This window comes from Sinocyclocheilus rhinocerous, unplaced genomic scaffold (assembly GCF_001515625.1).
Source record: "Sinocyclocheilus rhinocerous isolate Xijiao unplaced genomic scaffold, SAMN03320098_v1.1 scaffold1600, whole genome shotgun sequence".
Taxonomy (NCBI): Eukaryota; Metazoa; Chordata; class Actinopteri; order Cypriniformes; family Cyprinidae; genus Sinocyclocheilus; species Sinocyclocheilus rhinocerous.
The window spans coordinates 2,299,764-2,317,654 of NW_015665129.1; the positions used below are offsets into that span (position 1 = coordinate 2,299,764).

The 17,891-nt window shown below is 37.5% G+C and overlaps 3 protein-coding genes across 4 annotated transcripts in view; 1 reads left to right on the plus strand and 2 right to left on the minus strand.

The window, feature by feature from the left end:
* The first annotated feature begins 607 nt into the window (after nt 1-607).
* LOC107731136 (chymotrypsin-like elastase family member 2A) lies at nt 608-2,287 on the plus strand. The gene is made up of 5 exons (XM_016542122.1): nt 608-647; nt 992-1,076; nt 1,487-1,591; nt 1,688-1,824; nt 1,955-2,287. The coding sequence occupies exons 1-5, from the start codon at nt 608-610 to the stop codon at nt 2,113-2,115; spliced, it is 528 nt and encodes a 175-aa protein (XP_016397608.1). The 3' UTR covers nt 2,116-2,287.
* Nucleotides 2,288-3,116: 829 nt separating this feature from the next.
* Nucleotides 3,117-8,419, minus strand: LOC107731137 (5-aminolevulinate synthase, erythroid-specific, mitochondrial-like). Its single transcript, XM_016542123.1, has 8 exons — nt 8,269-8,419; nt 7,914-8,084; nt 6,366-6,588; nt 5,930-6,114; nt 5,112-5,291; nt 4,424-4,588; nt 4,026-4,294; nt 3,117-3,131 (listed from the first exon to the last, which is right to left on the minus strand). Exons 1-8 carry the CDS (start codon nt 8,417-8,419, stop codon nt 3,117-3,119), a joined length of 1,359 nt encoding a protein of 452 aa, XP_016397609.1.
* Nucleotides 8,420-10,684: 2,265 nt separating this feature from the next.
* LOC107731245 (inositol 1,4,5-trisphosphate receptor type 3-like) overlaps nt 10,685-17,891 on the minus strand; it is a 30,310-nt gene continuing 23,103 nt past the window's right edge. For both annotated transcript variants that reach the window (XM_016542276.1, XM_016542275.1), the window contains 17 exons: nt 17,465-17,665; nt 17,030-17,140; nt 16,838-16,933; nt 16,657-16,758; nt 15,945-16,031; nt 15,748-15,825; nt 15,387-15,579; nt 15,180-15,302; nt 14,851-15,023; nt 14,604-14,768; nt 13,013-13,202; nt 12,807-12,890; nt 12,599-12,720; nt 12,347-12,512; nt 11,572-11,732; nt 11,099-11,260; nt 10,685-10,980 (listed from right to left, as the gene is read on the minus strand). In XM_016542276.1, the coding sequence (XP_016397762.1) occupies nt 10,858-10,980; nt 11,099-11,260; nt 11,572-11,732; nt 12,347-12,512; nt 12,599-12,720; nt 12,807-12,890; nt 13,013-13,202; nt 14,604-14,768; nt 14,851-15,023; nt 15,180-15,302; nt 15,387-15,579; nt 15,748-15,825; nt 15,945-16,031; nt 16,657-16,758; nt 16,838-16,933; nt 17,030-17,140; nt 17,465-17,665 (2,337 nt within the window). In that variant the 3' untranslated portion in view covers nt 10,685-10,857. The remainder of the gene's footprint in view (nt 10,981-11,098; nt 11,261-11,571; nt 11,733-12,346; nt 12,513-12,598; nt 12,721-12,806; nt 12,891-13,012; nt 13,203-14,603; nt 14,769-14,850; nt 15,024-15,179; nt 15,303-15,386; nt 15,580-15,747; nt 15,826-15,944; nt 16,032-16,656; nt 16,759-16,837; nt 16,934-17,029; nt 17,141-17,464; nt 17,666-17,891) is intronic.

Genomic DNA, 17,891 nt, shown 5'->3' on the forward strand with positions numbered 1-17,891 from the left:
GTGTCTGTGAGGTCTTATAGCTCAATGACATTTCCATTACAGCCCAGTGGGCGGCAGTGTGGTGTTTTATTTAGAGAGGGATCACATTTTTCAGGTTCCTCTAGACAACTTTACATGCCAAGTCAGACTTTAGAACCATAGCTATTATTGGAAATACTGCTAAACAAATTAAACGTGCACTCAGAAATTTACGATAACTATCAAAATATAAACATGAACAATGACAAAGACTATATAGATTATAGCCTAAACAACAATTGTGCATTAAACCCACATTGCAGAGGAACGTTCACACATACATAGGCCTATGAAAAAAACTGTTTTTTTTTTTTGTGTGTGTGAGAAAACAAATGTGAGAAAACAACAAATGTTCAACATATTAACCAACAGGTAAATATTACTTTAAAATGATTAGATTATAGCCTTGAATTATCAAAGTCAAAGTGTACCCAAAGAACCACCAAGAGGGCTATTTTATTTGTTTTTCCTAAAGCAGTCAAGGACATTCGTTCCAAACGATTGCTTAACTGTGGTCATACATTACACTGAAAGTGAATTGGCCAGTATATAAACCCCAGAAGAGAGGGCCAACGTTGAAGATACAAGCATGATGAAGTTTGTGGTCCTGGCTGTTTTATTTGTTGGAGGTAAGAAGCCTTTAAAGCAGGGGTGTCAAACTCAGTTCCTGGAGGGCCGCAGCCCTGCATAGTTTAGTTCCAAACCTGCTCCAACACTCATACCTTGTAGTTTTCAAATAAGCCTTAATGACTTGATTAGCTGGATCATGTGTGTTTAATTAGGGTTGCATCTAAACTGTGCAGGGCTGTGGCCCTCCAGGAACTGAGTTTGACACCCGTGCTTTAAAGACTGATAATATATACTGTAGTACTGACTATTTTTTAAAGTCTGGAAATAACATGCAGGAGATGGAGCATCAATCTTCTTTAGCATTTTTAAACAGTTATATTACTTTTGTTATGTTTCACCTCAGCTTACAGATGTGGGCTTCCCACCTACCCTCCTATTATATCGAGGGTTGTGGAAGGTGTGGAAGACCGTCCAAACAGCTGGCCCTGGCAGGTACATGCACATTCCATTATTTTTATTAAAACATACTGTCCAGTTAATCTTAATTTCTGCCCTTGTTCAAAAACATTTTCCAATTGTAAACTATGTTAACCCTGTGAAGCCTTAGATATTAACATAAAAAATCTTGAGAAATCAATGAGATCAATCAATAACAGTATTATAATAATTAGATATAATTATATTATTATTATTATTATTATTAAAATACAAATAAATATAAGTTGTACATTGTCTATATATCTCCCAATAATGTGTCTTAGTAAGAAGACATTTAAATGCGTAGTTTTACGTCCAAAGCTTCGTAATGTTTACTGTTTTATTTCTTGGCAAAAATATACAAACGTGATTGAGAGATGTACAAATAAACATTCCTCAAATGTTGACATTTTTTTTACAGGGTGTATCTGGGAAAACATAACCTGAAGGAGGAGGAGAACGGATCTGTGGCCATCGCCGCTGGAAAGATCATTGTCCACGAGGGCTGGAATTCCTTCACTATCTGGTACGGGGGCCAAAAGTCTCCTCACAAACAAAAGAGATGCATATCTTGAATAACTTGTGCAATGAATTTAATTTTCATGTTGTGTCTGGGCCGCAGTAACGACATCGCCCTGATCAAACTGGAGAGTGCTGTCACTCCAAGTGACACTATCACTCCTACATGTCTGCCTGCTGATAGGCATGTTCTGCCCCACAATGCTCCCTGCTATGTCACTGGTTGGGGACGTCTCTACAGTAAGTAATGTTGATGGTTATGGATGACGTTGTGCTGTTAAACTCAACCGACTGCATGATTAGGAGATATCCAGACTTTTTTTTTGGCTTTTCTTCTCACCTACCTTTTTTTTCCACTGTCAATAACTAGCCAATGGACCCCTTGCTGATATCCTGCAGCAGGCTCTCCTGCGTGTGGTGGATTACACCACCTGCTCTAGGTCTGACTGGTGGGGCTCTCAGGTCACACAAAGCATGGTCTGCGCTGGTGGAGATGGTGTTGTTGCTGGATGTAATGTAAGGAGTTATTGATAGACTATTTATTTTTCATCAGTCATTATTTGTAATCTCTGATTACAATTAACTTTAATTGGTGTAGCCAATTAAATGTAGCAATAAGGGGCCATTCACACAGAACATTGTTTTCTATTCTACTATGCTACGTTTTCCATTGTTTTTCTATGGAAAAGAACGCGTCTCGAGACCTTAAAGTCACCATGAAATCAAAATTGAAAATTCTTATTTTTTAATGCATATTACCACAACATTACTCGTAGGACATCGCAAACTATTTTTTTTATGAATATGACTTAACCTGATGGAGGACACGCTCAGTCATTCAGGCAGTTTCTCTCGCACGCGCGCGCGAGCGCTGTTGGGTATGTTTTGTGCCGTTGATCGTCCTCATCGTCGTCTTCCTCAATAAATAAAAAATGTCTTCATGCTAGGGTGTCGGCGGTGAATCCAGTGGAGAGAAATCCCCCCACAACTAACCCTCTCATTTCAGATGCCATTTTACTCGGACAGACGTCACAGTAGAGAAAAAAAGGCAGTCGCTACTTCCGTTTCATGTCAACTTTAAGATTATTAGGAGACCTTAAAGGCACAATATGTAAGTTTTCGCCGCTAGAGGGCGCGTAGACACTTCCATTACAGTCCGGCAGGTGGCATTGTGGTGTTATAATTGAAAGTGACTCGTCCAAGACGATTTTATGTGCAAAGACACATTTGACTATAGTTTTGTTGGTGTTTTGCATTACAATTTCCCCCTAAATTAAAATATATCAGATTCAGAGTACAAATTATAACCTCTGCTTTTGTTGTTATTTGTAACCAAGTGGTTATAATGAGTTATCAGCTGCATTTTGTTGTAACTGACAATATTTATTGCATTTTTACATTCATCAATTTGGGTGCAAATGGTCCAAAACAGGAAGACAGCATGTGGCATAAAAATATTAAACGGCACATAAAGTTGTATATGTATTTGCTCTATACATTACTATAATAAATGTATATTATAAACACCTGGTTTAAATGCACTTGACCTATATGATTTAGTAACTTTAGTACAAAGTTGTTGTTAGTGGTATTCAAAATGATAAGATCTCATAGCTCAGTAAGTGACACTTCCATTACAGTCCGGCAGGTGGCATTGTGGTGTTATAATTGAAAGTGACTCGTCCAAGACGATTTTATGTGCAAAGTCACATTTGACTATAGTTTTGTTGGTGTTTTGCATTACAATTTCCCCCTAAATTAAAATATATCAGATTCAGAGTACAAATTATAACCTCTGCTTTTGTTGTTATTTGTAACCAAGTGGTTATAATGAGTTATCAGCTGCATTTTGTTGTAACTGACAATATTTATTGCATTTTTACATTCATCAATTTGGGTGCAAATGGTCCAAAACAGGAAGACAGCATGTGGCATAGTTTCAGTGTAAGCTGTTATTAAATATACTCTTGCATGCATACATATACATACAATAATACCAATAACAGAAAACTACCAAAAAGTGCCCATGTGCAGGTTTGTCGTCATGCAGAGGGGACACACAATTAATGTATAATTTAGCAAAAATCTCAATAACTAAATTTAGTGGTACATTTATACGAATATGTGAAAACAAATTCTCTTTTTTATCATTAACAGTCACAGCAAACAATACAGAAACCCATAAGACTTTGGTTAATCTTAGAAACATTAAGATTAAGATATTTTTAATGCAACTGTGAGGTTTCTGTCCCTACACTGAAAGTCCAGGTAACCAAAATTTAGTAGATCCAAAAAGGCATGGTCATAAAGGCATTATAAAACAATTACATATGGATCGAGCAGTTTGGAATGAGGACATGAGGGTGAGTAAATGATGACAGAATTTAAATTTTTGGGTGAACTATCCCATTAAGGACAAAATGGTTTTTGCAAACACTGACCCGAATGGGAATGATGTGGCTAGGGCAGTTGACCACAGGCAGTCCAGCGTCCAGCAGCAGCTGTCTCATGTGTTTGACGTTTCTCTGATGGGCTCTGCGCAAAGCTTGGCCTTCTGGGCTCTTCAGCACACGCACCGATTCCAGAGCCCCCGCCAGCACCATGGGAGGCAAGGAGGTAGTGAAGATAAAACCGGCGGCGTAGGAGCGCACAGTGTCCACCAGGGCAGCAGTGCTGGCTATGTAACCACCCACACAGCCAAATGCCTTACCTACAGATATTTCAAACAATATCAGAGAAGTTGAGAGGCAAGAACACGGGTGAAATTACAGGATAGAATCATGCTGTGATCATGCATGCAATGATTCAATTATAGAATCATAGACTGTATCTGTCTTACCCAGAGTTCCAGAGACAATATCGATCTTGTGCATGACGTTGTCTCTCTCTCCTACACCTGCTCCGTGAGCCCCATACAGTCCGACAGCATGGACCTCATCCACAAAAGTCAGAGCTCCATATTTATGTGCTACGTCACATAGCTCTTCTAGAGGGCAAATTGCACCTGAGAAACAAGTTATTTTTCAGTTAAAGATGAAGTGTAGAAATGCACTATTATCAGTTGACAATGATTAATTTATTCCACAAGCCAAAGTGTCTGATAAAAGGGTGGTTGCGAAGATAAAGCAATTAGTATTTGGCTGGACATGTAATTTTAAAAAAAAGGACACCCAATAAGGTGACTCGCTCCACATAAAAAAAAAATTTCATGTGTATGATGTTTTTTGAATTTTTTTGCATTGTTTAATAAGGAGAAAGTAAGTGCACTTGTTTTCCCTATTTTTTACTGCAGAAATTTTTTGCATTTCTGCACGTTACCTACCATTTTATATATATATATATATGCATTTGACAGATGGTTTTATTTAAAGTGCCTTAAATTGTATTAAAGGTTTTACACAATATCGGTTAATTTATTCCCTAGGAATCAAACCCATGACCATGGCGTTGCTAGTGCTAAGCCCTATTTTACAATACTAAGAAACAATCTCTTTTGAGTCAGTCATGTGATAGCTCCTTCTACTTACCATCCATTGAATGAACAGTCTCAAAAGCCACGATTTTGGGTGTGAGTGGATCTGAGCGGCTGAGCAGCTCCTCCAGATGACTGGCATCATTGTGTCGGAAAATGAAGCGTTTGGCCCCACTGTTCCTGATGCCCTGGATCATGGAGGCATGATTACCCATGTCTGAGTAGATCTCACAGCCTTTGCAGAGAGAAGATGTTTTAGTGGAATTTCAGAAAATACATATAAATAGCACAAGTATATTTGTAGCAATAGCCAAAAATACATTGTATGGGTCAAAATTGTCGATTTTTCTTTTATGCCAAAAATCATTAAGATATTAAGAAAATATCATGTTCCATTAAGATATTTTGTAAATTTCCTACTGTAAGTATATTAAAACTGAATTTTTGATTAGTAATATGCATTGCTAAGAACTTTATTTGGACATTTATTAAACAAGGATGCAATAAAGTATTATGACAATAAAGACATTTACAATGTTACAAAACATTTCAGATAAATGCTGTTTTTTCTTTGTATTCATCAAAGAATCTTGAAAAAATGTCAGGCAGTTTCAACAAATATATTAAACAGTGCGATATTTTTAAATTAGAAAACATTTATTTTAATAATATTTTATAATAATTTTTGAGTGTATTTTTGATCAAATAATTCTTTCAAAACCATTAAAAATTTTACCAACACCAGACTTTTGAACAGTACTGCATATTGAAAATATTTTTTAATTTAATAGCAGTATAGTTCATAAATTTCATTCATTCATTAATTCACACATTCATTAAGAACAGGCAGGTCATAACAGTTTTGTTGGATACCTGGGAGCATTTTAGCCAAAGTAAAGAGGGTGGAATCATTGGCTACAAAGCAGGAAGAAAAGACCAGTGCTCCATCTTTCTGGTGTAGATGGGCCAGTTCACTCTCCAGGGCCACATGATAGTTACTCGTCCCAGAGATATTTCGGGTGCCACCTGCTCCTGCACCATGCTTCTGCAAAGCCTCTCTAAGAAACGTTAAAAGGTTGTGATTACTCAGTTAGTTTGTTTTAGCAGCTATGTATATCCAAAGTCAAACATTAAGAAACTTAAAAGCATACTGTTTTATCATATTATGAAATGTATACACATACAGTATTTAATAAGACTTATAAGTTAGTGTATTTTGCTGCACCTTCATTTGTTCTTCTCTATGTATAATATGTAATATGTAATATGATGGCAAACATTTATTTCATTGTCTGTTTTATGTACTGACCCTATGGCCTTGACAATGCGGGGATGTCGACTCATGCCCAGGTAATCATTACTGCACCATACAGACACCTGGGAGCCCAAGCGTCCAGGGATGGAATAGTCCTCAGCAAAAGGGAAAACCTCTGCAAAACGGTTCACCGTCTTAAAGATACGGTAAGTATGGTCATTCTTCTTTTCCACAATCTTCTGAGTGAAGAAGTCATCGTAGTTGAAACTGGGTCTGGCTGAATTATTTAAAAAGCAGATGGGCAATCATCAGTCAATAAGTGAGGAAGAAAGACAGGAATAAAAGAAGACAGGCACTACTTAAGTGCTGCAGATACAGTGTACAGTAACAAAACACAACAGTCTCGGATCGATTCGCTAATTACCTAGCTTTTACTCAACATCCATTATTCCACATTATGCCATATTATTATTCCATTAGTTCACACAGATATTTTCAAAAAAAAAAAAAAAAATGTTGTACCTTTTGGCAGTCCAAGTCAAATAAATAGATGTTCAATACGCATACTGTTCACAGTGTACTTAATACTGCAGAAACAGCAGTACAGTCTCAGAAAAAAAGGTAAAAATGTCACTGGGGCGATACCCTAAGGTACAAAAGCTATAAGTCTTTGTATCTAATTTACCCCTTAAATAGTACTATAGTAATAACGTAAATGATAGTACCTTAAAAGGTACATATTAGTACTTTAAATGTACATATTAGTACCTAAAGTCGATATATCATATTTATTATCTTTTGAAAGGGTACTGCCCCCAGTGACAAGTTGTTATTTGGTATTTTCTGAGAGTGTATGGTTTATACTACTGTAAATCATTAAGAAAAATGCAGTCAAACTCACTAAAGTTGTCTTCAAGAAGGTGTGTAGGACCAGTGGACTGATGACTTTGCAAGCCACGGAACAGTGAGCTCATCAAGCCTGGAGAAAAAGGGCACCAATGTGTCAGAAATTCATCAAACAAACACAAAATTAAGGATTTTTGCTTTGTTTCAGTGTGAAAACAGAGTGAAAATCAAAGTGTTTTGTATTTAACGCCATTGTTTAAGTCATATATTTTCTTTAAAGTACAGGCTACGCACATTAACTGTCAAACGTGATATGGCTATGAAACCCAAAAACTACAATTTTCCAATTAGATGTTATTTTCTAGTACACATGCGGCTTTGTGAAGTTTCATCTGTAATGTGATTGTCTGAAGATTGGCATTTGTTACATCAGCAGTCTGAGTCATCATCTGCTTACTATTCACAGCTGAGGAGTCTCTCAAATTGGAGTTAAATGGTGCAAATTGCAGAGAGGAGAATGTCCTCCAAGCTGGGTGTTATTATGTAAAATGCATCCAACCCCTGCATGATACACTGCTCAGATAAAAGAGACTCTTCAGCAGCGAACTAATTATACTGTGGTGGTTAAAAAAGAGACAGCTGCTGCAACACATCAGCCAGTCAGCTACATGATATCTGCTTCTCAAGCAATATAAACATTATATATACACATATCCACAGTCCATGAATCTATCACACTGAGAGGGATTGTTTTACCAGAGTTATCTTGATTCTCAAGATTGGGCTGGACATCCTCCTGCACTTGTGGACTGGCTTTAACTAGTCCAATCTTAGAGGAAATAAAGGGACAGCTCTGGGACATGGAGATCGCCACCTGAGTGGCTGTGGTCACCAACTGCCGCTTTGGCTCCTTATGAGAGAGGAGGCCTGAACACAATAAGCACATAAATATAAGAAGATAATCTGAGGTACTGACTACTGACTTGCAATATTTGTTGTCAATGAGATTTTAATTATAAAAATATGGAATTTTTTAGTCATATTGTAACCTACCTGGTATAAAAAACCTTACAGTAATATAGTATGGTAAATACAAAAGTAACAGCATTACCTTTTTCCTCAGAGGACTGGGTGGGTTTTACAGAGATCTGGCGGACAATGATTGGACATTGGTCAGCCAATCCAAAGCACGCTGCCACATTCCTTAGAGAAGGGCCTGGAGTGGACTTCAAGAAGGGGCAGTGATGCAGAAAAGCAGACATGATTTTAACAGCTGTAAACAACGGAAAAGATGGTCAGTGTGAAAAATATACTTTTCCATACTGTAACAACGTTGTCGAGGACAGATTTATGAGAAAGATACCCAGCTAAATTATTCATTAGGTTACGTAATATCGATAATTAGGTCCTTAAAGAGCCTATAAAGTGACCCTAATCTAAATTTTGAGCAGTGGGTTTCAGGGCGCGGGGCACCTGGGTGCGGCCGATACCGCACTTTATCTGGAACCCACAGACTCTCGCTCTCCTCAGCACTCCGTTCTCAAAGTTAAAACACTGACGTCACTTACGTTGATAAAAGCTAGATTACACGTACCGAAAAGTATCAACCTTATAAAACGTATAGGCTAAACGTAAAAAGTATTATTATTGGCCAACAAAAACGAAAGAGTCGAAAGAGTTAATTGATATTAGGCTACAGTAGCCTATAGATGACATTTTTGTTAATAACAACAATAACAACAACAACAAACAATTATAGGCCTGTATTGTAATAATACATTAGCCTACATAATATTTTATTATATATTAGAATATATAATAAATACACACACAAACTCCTATATAGCCTATCTTTCAGAGGTCTAATAGTTGTGGTAGCAAGATGTGGTTTTCCTATTCAAGTGGTTTGAGGTTCATTAAACTTCACTTATCAGTATCAAAAAAGGATAAAAAAATAAACATTTCTATATTTCTATAAAACAAAAGAAAGAAGTGTAACAAATGACTTTAGCCTTATTTCTGAGACTGATCTTCTATCTGTTGGAATAAAGTATTCCTAGCTCATTTACATAACCGCAATTCCCATGTCCAGAGTGACGTTTTACCTGTTTTAGCTTACAGCCTATTCGTTGTAAATTTATTTGATACACATTGTTTAAATGTAAATATTGCGTTAATATTCTGAAAAACATTAGCCTACCTGTTGACCTGCACTGAGGACGAACTTCTGAACGGCACCTGACGCTCAAACGAACAGCGAAGGAATTGATCCCGCCAGTCACTCCGCTCACACCCTAATACTGTGAAGTGTGCGTGACAGAGGGACGTAATCTGACACAAGACAAATCAATGGACATTCACGCGACTGTTTACTTTGTTTCATTTGGAAGATATTTATTTTGTTTGGAAAAGGATAAAAAGTCATTGCAATGTTTCAAATTAATCGAATTTCTATTGATTTTTGTAACATTTTATTATAGTAATATCGTAGTAATGTCACTCATTCGATTCTTTTAAGTCTTTTAATGTTAAATGATACAAGACGTCAAATAACCAAATGTTTTATTTAGTATTTTGTGTAAAGTTGGTGAGGCACTTCATATCAACATATTAGCAATAATAGCAATAAATTGATGATTATTTGATGTCAATATGATTAATTACACACTGGCTGTTATTAACGAAGCCAAAATATAAGTATGTTCCAGCATTCTTTTTGTGGCCATAAAAATGCAACGGACTTACAACTTAGTCCTGGTCGCACAATAAATAATTAAATAGACACATTCATAGATCTATGTCTATTAAAACCACGATCAGCATGTCCTCACTTATTTTTATGACAAGATAAATAAGGAACATGTTAGTTTCCTGAGCAAAAGTTATGTTCTTTTGATGCATTTTTAGGCACTTTGACTTTTAAATTAAAGCTGTATGAACTTTAAACACACTTCTATACATTATGCCATTTATACTACCCAGATTCGACTCTAGTGACATGTTAGCATCTTCTAGTTCATCATAAGAATGGTCATGATATTCCCCTTCATGTTTCCCAAATCATCTCACAATCATATCAAGCCAGTTCATCATGACTATCCCTATAAATACAGCATGTACAAACTCATCAGTGCACATTAAAACAAACCATCCGACTGTATTGATCTACAATTACTCATTATCTATCTAAAACTCATCAGCTTTACTTACAGTAATGCTACATTTATTCATACATCAAACAAGAGTCTTGAAAAGAAGATTTCAAATATCTTAACCAAAAACTGCTTAGAAAAATAAAAACAAAACAATTACATACTTTAAATATATAAAACGTTTGCATACTAAAACCATTCAGGTAATCAAAGGCCCCTCAAAGAATGACTATTTAGTCCAGCGGTGGCGAACTCCGGTCCTGGAGAGCCGCAGCCCTGCAGAGTACAGCTCCAACCCTAATTAAAACTCACCTGCCTGTAGCTTTCTAGTAACCCTTCAGACCTTGATTAGCTTATTCAGGTGTGTTTGATTAGGGTTGAAGCAAAACTCTGCAGGGCTGCGGCTCTCCAGGACCGACGTTCGCCACCCCTGATTTAGTCAGTAGTGCTTTTGTGGGAGTGTAGAACTTTTCCACAGTGGGAGTACACCAGCATCACAGGATTACATTATTGCTTCTATAAAGTCAATGCAAGGTTAGCTGGAGAAATTAGGTCTTGATGACCTGAAGATTTCCTCCAGCAGCACTAGGAGGCATAGGCATCCCAGGGTTTGAGCCAGACTGAACATCCACAAAACCCATCCTCTGCCTTCTCTTCCTCTGCTCGGTCATCTAAATGAACAAATACACAACCGTTATTTTAGAATCTAAAATCTGAGACATTAATCAATTTAATGTACCAACATTATTAATGCTGGACAAACAGTGCTGCTGACATTGATAAATGTACCTGCTCTTTCAGCTCTGTTAACTGGCTTGTGAGTTGTGTGACCACTTTCATGGTGGAGGTGAGACGATCCTGCAGGTTCCTCATCTCATTCTGTTCTCCATCTCCCTCAGTTACAACCAGAGACATGGCCTGCATGCGTGGGAACCAATCCAGGTTCTTATTCTAACAAGAGGCGACAACAAGACTGAATCAAAACCCATTGCAAGGTGAAGCAAGAATGAATTAAATAAATTAAAGCGAAATAGAAATATCAAAAATAATAGTAATAATAATAATAAAAATGACCAAAGGAAATAACAAAATAACTAAAAATTCATTCAAATAAAATGAAAGAAAAAAGCCTATTCAAAGTATTGATCAATAATATAAAAGCATAGAAATAATACATTGGAAATAACAGTGGTAATTGCTGTTAATATATAGAATGTGACCAGTATCCAAACAGCTGGAATGTTTCATTTTTATTAATTTACCTTTATCATAAGGGCCACGTAGCTCTCTGGGCCAGTGTAATCTGTCTTGTTTTTCTCCCGTACCAGCACAATGAAATAGAGGTAGTGCCAGATGTTATGCTCAAATTTAATGTGTTCCTCGAATGATACAGTCTTATTATCAAACTTGTCCCTCTCGAGACCTGTTGAAATGCAAATACAGATCAATTCCTTTCTGTAATGTTCTCTGATGATTTGTATTTGACTGTTATACAGCCTGTTAATGAATACTAGGGTCATTTTTCACACTCAACAAATAAAGAAATTATATTTTGCAAAAATAAAATAAAGCCTGTATTAAGAAATGTTCAAATTGTGTCTTTTTGAAAATTACAGTAATGAAAATATAACAAAAATCCATTTTGCATTGCAGTAAACAGTGTTGGAAATGTGCTTAATTGTGAAAAATAAATCAATGCAAATTCAAAAGTTTGGGGTCAGTAAGATAAAAAAAAACAACACTTTTATTCTGCAAGGATGCATTACATCTATCAAAAGTGACAGTAAATGCATTAATATTGTTACAAAATAATGTATTTCAAATAAATGCCTTTTATAAATTTCTATTATTTACTTTGTATCTATAAAAAAGTTTCCACAAAATATTAAGCACCACACTGATGATAATAATAAGAAATGTTTCTTGAGCAGCAAATCAGCATGTTAGAATGATTTCTGAATGATCATGATGCTGAAAATTCAGCTTTTCCATCACAGGAATAAACACTTTAAAATATATTTAAATCTAATTTCTTACCACAAATGAAACAGGTGGTCTTCAGTATCTCCTCTTTCTTTTGTTTTTCACTACGCAGGTCAGCAAAGGTGTCAATAATCACACCAAAAATCAAGTTGAGAACAATGATGATGACAATGAAGTAGAAGAGAAGGTCGTACACCACACGAGCAGGGAACAAAGGCTCCTGTAAGTTGAACAACATTGTATTAGTTTGGTTAGGTTTTGTATTCCTACATGCGCACATTCCTATATGATTGTGGGTCTCCATACATTCTTAGAGGGTTTGCGCAGGACATCTCCCACACCTCCTCCGTTCCTCAGCCCATGATTCAGCACCGTAACGATACACATTAGAAGAGTGTCACATGCTCGCTCTGTGTTGTCCTCTTCTTCTGCAAAGACATTAAAAAAAGTGTTCACAGCTGAGTTCTGATGCCAGTAGAGTAATATAAAATATTGTCTTTAATGCCAAACTCACCTTCTGATGATGCAACCAACCCAGTTTCCTCTGTGCACTCCACTCCATCAGCACTGCAGCTGCTCATAGAGTTATCTGTACCTGCTTAATGGTGTGTTGTAATTAAAATTTATCATGAACGCAGGGTTTGATGCCTTTCTGCAAAAAACTATTCAGACGGCCTTGTGACACACCAGCAAAGATAAAAAGAGGTGTATGCAATTTACCTGTATCTGGGATAGCAAGACGGTCCACTTCCATGATGAAGTCATTCCTGAGGAAGAGAAAGCCCACGATGGAGAACAGGTAGACAAGGATGATGGCCAAGACAGCAGTGAGGAGAATAGAGCGGCCATTACGTGTCACACTCTTGATGACATTAAAGAGCGTCTCCTCGCGGTAGATCAGATCAAACAGCTGAAGGAGGTAAAAGAGAAGTGAGAAATGATTAGCAGAATATTTATGCATTTCAGTCATACAAAATCATGTCACAGTTTCTCATTTCATTTAAAAGCCATTAGATTTTCACTGGCGAGTACAGCATCTCAGTTTTATTTATTCACCAAAAATTATTTTCCTGGCATTTGGTGCTTGGCAAACGTTTTGTGGCATATTTACAATATTGACGATTAAAGGCAGAGTGAGGGATTTCTGGTAGCCAATGTTTATATTTGAAATCACCAAAACAAACACGCCCCTACCCCAAAAGGGTCTTGCCCCTATTTTGATAGCTCCGCCCCACATATACGTACGCAACCCAGGCCACGATTAGTTCTGTGAAACAAAGCAAAACCAATGTTACACCGTGTCTACGGACGTGAGCGGCGCGGCGCAACAAATCCCCGACAGAAAACTGCTGCCGGGTTCTATTTATGACGTGCTGACACAAATTTCAAATGGTTTTCAACGGTCGTTTGATCGCGTCCAGTGTAGGCAGACTTTAGCTGTTGTAGACACGGTGTTACTCACCTACTGAGAAGAAACATAGCAACCTCGGCGTCCGATCGCAGGCCTCCGCTCCTTGAGTTCTCTCCAGCGCTGGAAAGCTGATCCGATATTTACACGGGTCCTACTTCTTGCCTTATCGTTCCGCAGACGTTTTCCTCTTTTGTTTTTTATCCGCCATCTCTATCTTTCTACATTTCTCGGCTAATGTCCGTCCCATGCACTGAACGCGCTCTCCTCCACATCACGAGTAGACACGCCCCTTATTGCTGATTGGCTACAAGTTTGTTTTGCGATTCGGCCCGAATCAGTTTTTAAAGCATTTTTGAAAAATCCCTCACTCTGCCTTTAAAACATTGCAGAAAAGCAAAAAGTAAACAATTAAGCTACAGTTTTGTACTACCGTACAAAAGCTTGGGGTCGATTTTTAAATGTTTTTGGAAGAAATCTCACCAAGGCTGGATTTATTTGATCAAAACACAGTAAAACAACAATACTGTTAAATATTATTGCTATTTTTTTCTATTTTAATATCTAATTTATTCCTGTGCTGCCAAAGCTGAATTTAAAGTCATTAATACCAGTCTTCAGTGTCACATGATCCTTCAGAAATTATTCTAATATGTTGACTTGATACTCAAGAACAAATTATTTATTATTAAATATTGAATGTAGTGTAAAATCAACATAAAACAGTTGTACTGCTTAATATTTTGGTGTAAACCGTAAAAATGGTTTCATGTTTTATGTATCGAAATTTCAAAAGAACAGCATTTATTTGAAATGTTTTGCAACTATGTAACATTTTGATCAATTTAATGCATCCTTGCTGAATTAAAGTATTAATTTCTTCTTTTTTTTTTTAACACCCACCAATATGCTGTAGAAGAGCTCGTGGACAAAAAGCCCCAGCGTGCTGGTTAACACATAGGCCAGGTGGTACAGGAACTCCACATCCATTACCATGGCTTTATAGCCCATGATGAAGGTGCCGTTGTTTCCCACAAAGCTCACCACAAACACTATCTTATTGATCAGCTGGTTAAAAAGAGAAATTCTGAATTAAATCCATTCGTTTTTATTTAAGCAAACATATAGTATTATGGTATGTCAGACTTACATTGAGAGCCCCCAGCAGGATGAGAGTTGGCCCGATGCCAAAGTGATAGATGCAGCGCAGGGTGATGGCGACAGTGAGGGACTGGAACCCATAGCGCTTGGATAACAGGCCCAAAACAGCCAGTCCAGCGAAGCACCAGAACAGCATAAGCAGCAACGAAGTGTCTATGCTACCTGGAAGCACAAGAACCTGGTAAAACTACATGGAAAAGCATATTTAGAAAGCCAACTGTTGGTCCATATTTGTGTGCTTTGAAATTGATGGTAAATGCAGCATTTATACAATTAATACACTAAAGTTACCAACAGATAATGCACACATAAACATACCAGAATGACCAGAGTCATGTGGGTAGAACAAAGCGATGATAAGATTGACAAACACAGCCAGATTGAATGATATGGTGCCCCAGAGAGACATTCGACGAGAGAACCAATACAGCACTGGCATGCCTAAAACACACAAACATCACAATAAACCTGTGTTAAGGACAGTTTGAACTCACTAAGCCACAGCACCCCAAGCCCAATACTTACTTCGAAGTTTTTTCTGCCATTCCATTTCATTGTGCAGGAAAGAGGTCTGTTCGAAGAATTGTGTGACCTTGCTGCCCTGCTCGTCCTGCTCTGTGGTGGTAAACACACGGACCTTTGAATCTTCCGTCAGGAACTCACAGATGGGGTGAACAGGAAACACTATCTGCTCCATGCTACGGTCCTCCCGCACAATCTGCATGTGACATGCCAACGGAAACTACTTCACAACTTCTCATAATCCCAAATTAATTTTATTCACATTAGCCACAACATTCACTTTATATTCTATTTGGAGACAGGAGAGCAGAAATAACAATAAGAGCATGGATTACAACACACAAAGAGATTTTTTTTTTATTACCTCAATCTGAGCTGTTTGACGGTCATAGTACTCTAATGGATCCTCCTGTTGCTCCTCCTGTTGTTTGTTTAAGGTGAGCTGCAAAAAACAAGCAAAAAGCTCAAAAACAGAAAATGTAATGTCTTACATACGGTATGCATGTTCTAGGAAATATTGAAAATGTGCTCCTAGTCCTAAAAGTAAAATACTGAAGTTACCATAGAAGAGATGCTTTCCTCTCCTTCCTCTATTGTTTTCTTTTGTGGTTTAAGCAGTGTGAGGAGCATTTTGTTGTGCCGGGCAAGCTGCAAAAAAAAAAAACCTTTATGGTCTTTACAACCAAACTGCCAGCAATAATTAAAATAATGACAATACCAACATAAATTATGTTTTCATTGTTGTATTCTATTAGTTGTTTATTGATTGTTGTGATAAAATTCCATTAAAACAATTAAAAATAGTCTCTACATATCAGGTATTGGACACAAAATACCTAAAATACCACAAAATAGGGGAAGTCGTGGCCTAATGGTTAGAGAGTCGGACTCGTAACCCAAAGGTTGCGGGTTCGAGTCTCAGGTCCGGCAGGGATTGTAGGTGGGGGGAGTGAATGCACAGCGCTCTCTCCCACCTTCAATACCACGACTGAGGTGCCCTTGAGCAAGGCACCAAACCCCCAACTGCTCCCCGGGCGCCGCAGCATAAATGGCTGCCCACTGATCCGGGTGTGTGTTCACGGTGTGTGTGTGTGTTCACTGCTGTGTGTGTGCACTTTGGATGGGATAAATGCAGAGCACTAATTCCAAGTATGGGTCACCATACTTGGCCACATGTCACATGTCATGTCACGTCATGTCAAATAAGACAAAAATAATCAGTAGTGGTCATAAAAAACAATTCTCCAAATACAACAGTATATCTTTAGTCCACCTGTAATGCCAGGATGTAGATGTTGTGTCCAACTTCCCGTGGTGAAACTTCTCCCTCCTCATTTTCAGTCTCTTGCTGGTAAGCTTTTTTTATCACCTCCACCTGAAGACATACGATACAGTACCCAGTAATGTTAAAATACTATTGTTACACATAATACACAAGACGCAGCGAAACTGACCAGTTCCCGGGGTCGAAGGTTAAACAGGATCCTCTCTGCATTCTCACTGTCATGACGACTCTCCATCAAACCGAGCAAGAGCTTAGAGGCGTTGTCCTGACAATAGTCACACATTGTTATAAATAATGATGAACATGATTGATTTATGATTAAAGTAGAGCTTCTGTGTTTGTGTCAGAACTGTATCCTTACCTTGAGCTGCAGCACCAGCTCCATACGGTAACGACAGAGAGGACTGATGTCATTCAGAATCAAGGCTGTGATGATGTCAATGCCATTGCACTCATGAGAGACAATGCATGTCTTGAGACAGACAAAAATCAATTAGAATTTCATGAATTACATTTTTTACTGAACTAAAAAAAACAAGATATGCCAGTTGATTTGTCTCTGTCAGCAAAAATCATTTCAAAAGGAAACACTTTGTTTTTATAATAAACTTGTGTGCTTTATAATAATTGGCGAGTGAAGCTCTTTCTGAATCTGGCGTTTTCTGATTCTCTATTTCTGAATCCCCTAAGGATTCATTTAGTACTTAAAGTAAATTCTCAGCCATAGATAAAAAGCATCTATGTCCACAAATGATTTATTTAAAATAATACCAGTATTAGTAATTGATAATCTCACCTGGTTCTCCTGGCATGGTCCTTGGCAGTACTCTGTGAGGGTCTCCAGGGTCTGTGTGATCAGCTCCACGTTGTTCTCATTGATGTAAAGGCCCAGCAGACCAAGCCCTCCTGTCGTGCTGCCGCACATGATGTCCAGAAACTGGAGCGTCTCACAAACCAGGTTATAATTTGTTTTATTGCTCTGAGAGCGAAGAAAATTCTAGGGCAAAGAACATTGAATTTATTGAATGAACAGACAATAATATGATAAATACGACAATAAATGATAATTTTGTTCAATTTCTCAGAAGAGAAGGCTTCATATCTTCAACTTGCATATCCAATAAATGTATCTTGATTTAAGACTTTTTAGATGTTTGTATTGGAAAACAAGACAAAAATACTGAGGAAGACTTTTTGCTCTTTTTAAGAAACCCTGATCATTC

Excerpts from the sequence above, each read along its gene's own strand:
- LOC107731136 (XM_016542122.1), top strand. The coding sequence starts at position 608 with ATGATGAAGTTTGTGGTCCTGGCTGTTTTATTTGTTGGAG. Across the intron at positions 1,077-1,486 it reads CGTCCAAACAGCTGGCCCTG|GGTGTATCTGGGAAAACATA; the intron begins GCAGGTACATGC and ends TTTTTTTTACAG. Across the intron at positions 1,592-1,687 it reads TGGAATTCCTTCACTATCTG|TAACGACATCGCCCTGATCA; the intron begins GTACGGGGGCCA and ends TCTGGGCCGCAG.
- LOC107731137 (XM_016542123.1), bottom strand. The coding sequence starts at position 8,419 with ATGTCTGCTTTTCTGCATCACTGCCCCTTCTTGAAGTCCACTCCAGGC. Across the intron at positions 5,292-5,929 it reads TTTGGCTAAAATGCTCCCAG|GCTGTGAGATCTACTCAGAC; the intron begins GTATCCAACAAA and ends CTCTCTGCAAAG. Across the intron at positions 4,589-5,111 it reads GACTGTTCATTCAATGGATG|GTGCAATTTGCCCTCTAGAA; the intron begins GTAAGTAGAAGG and ends CTTGTTTCTCAG.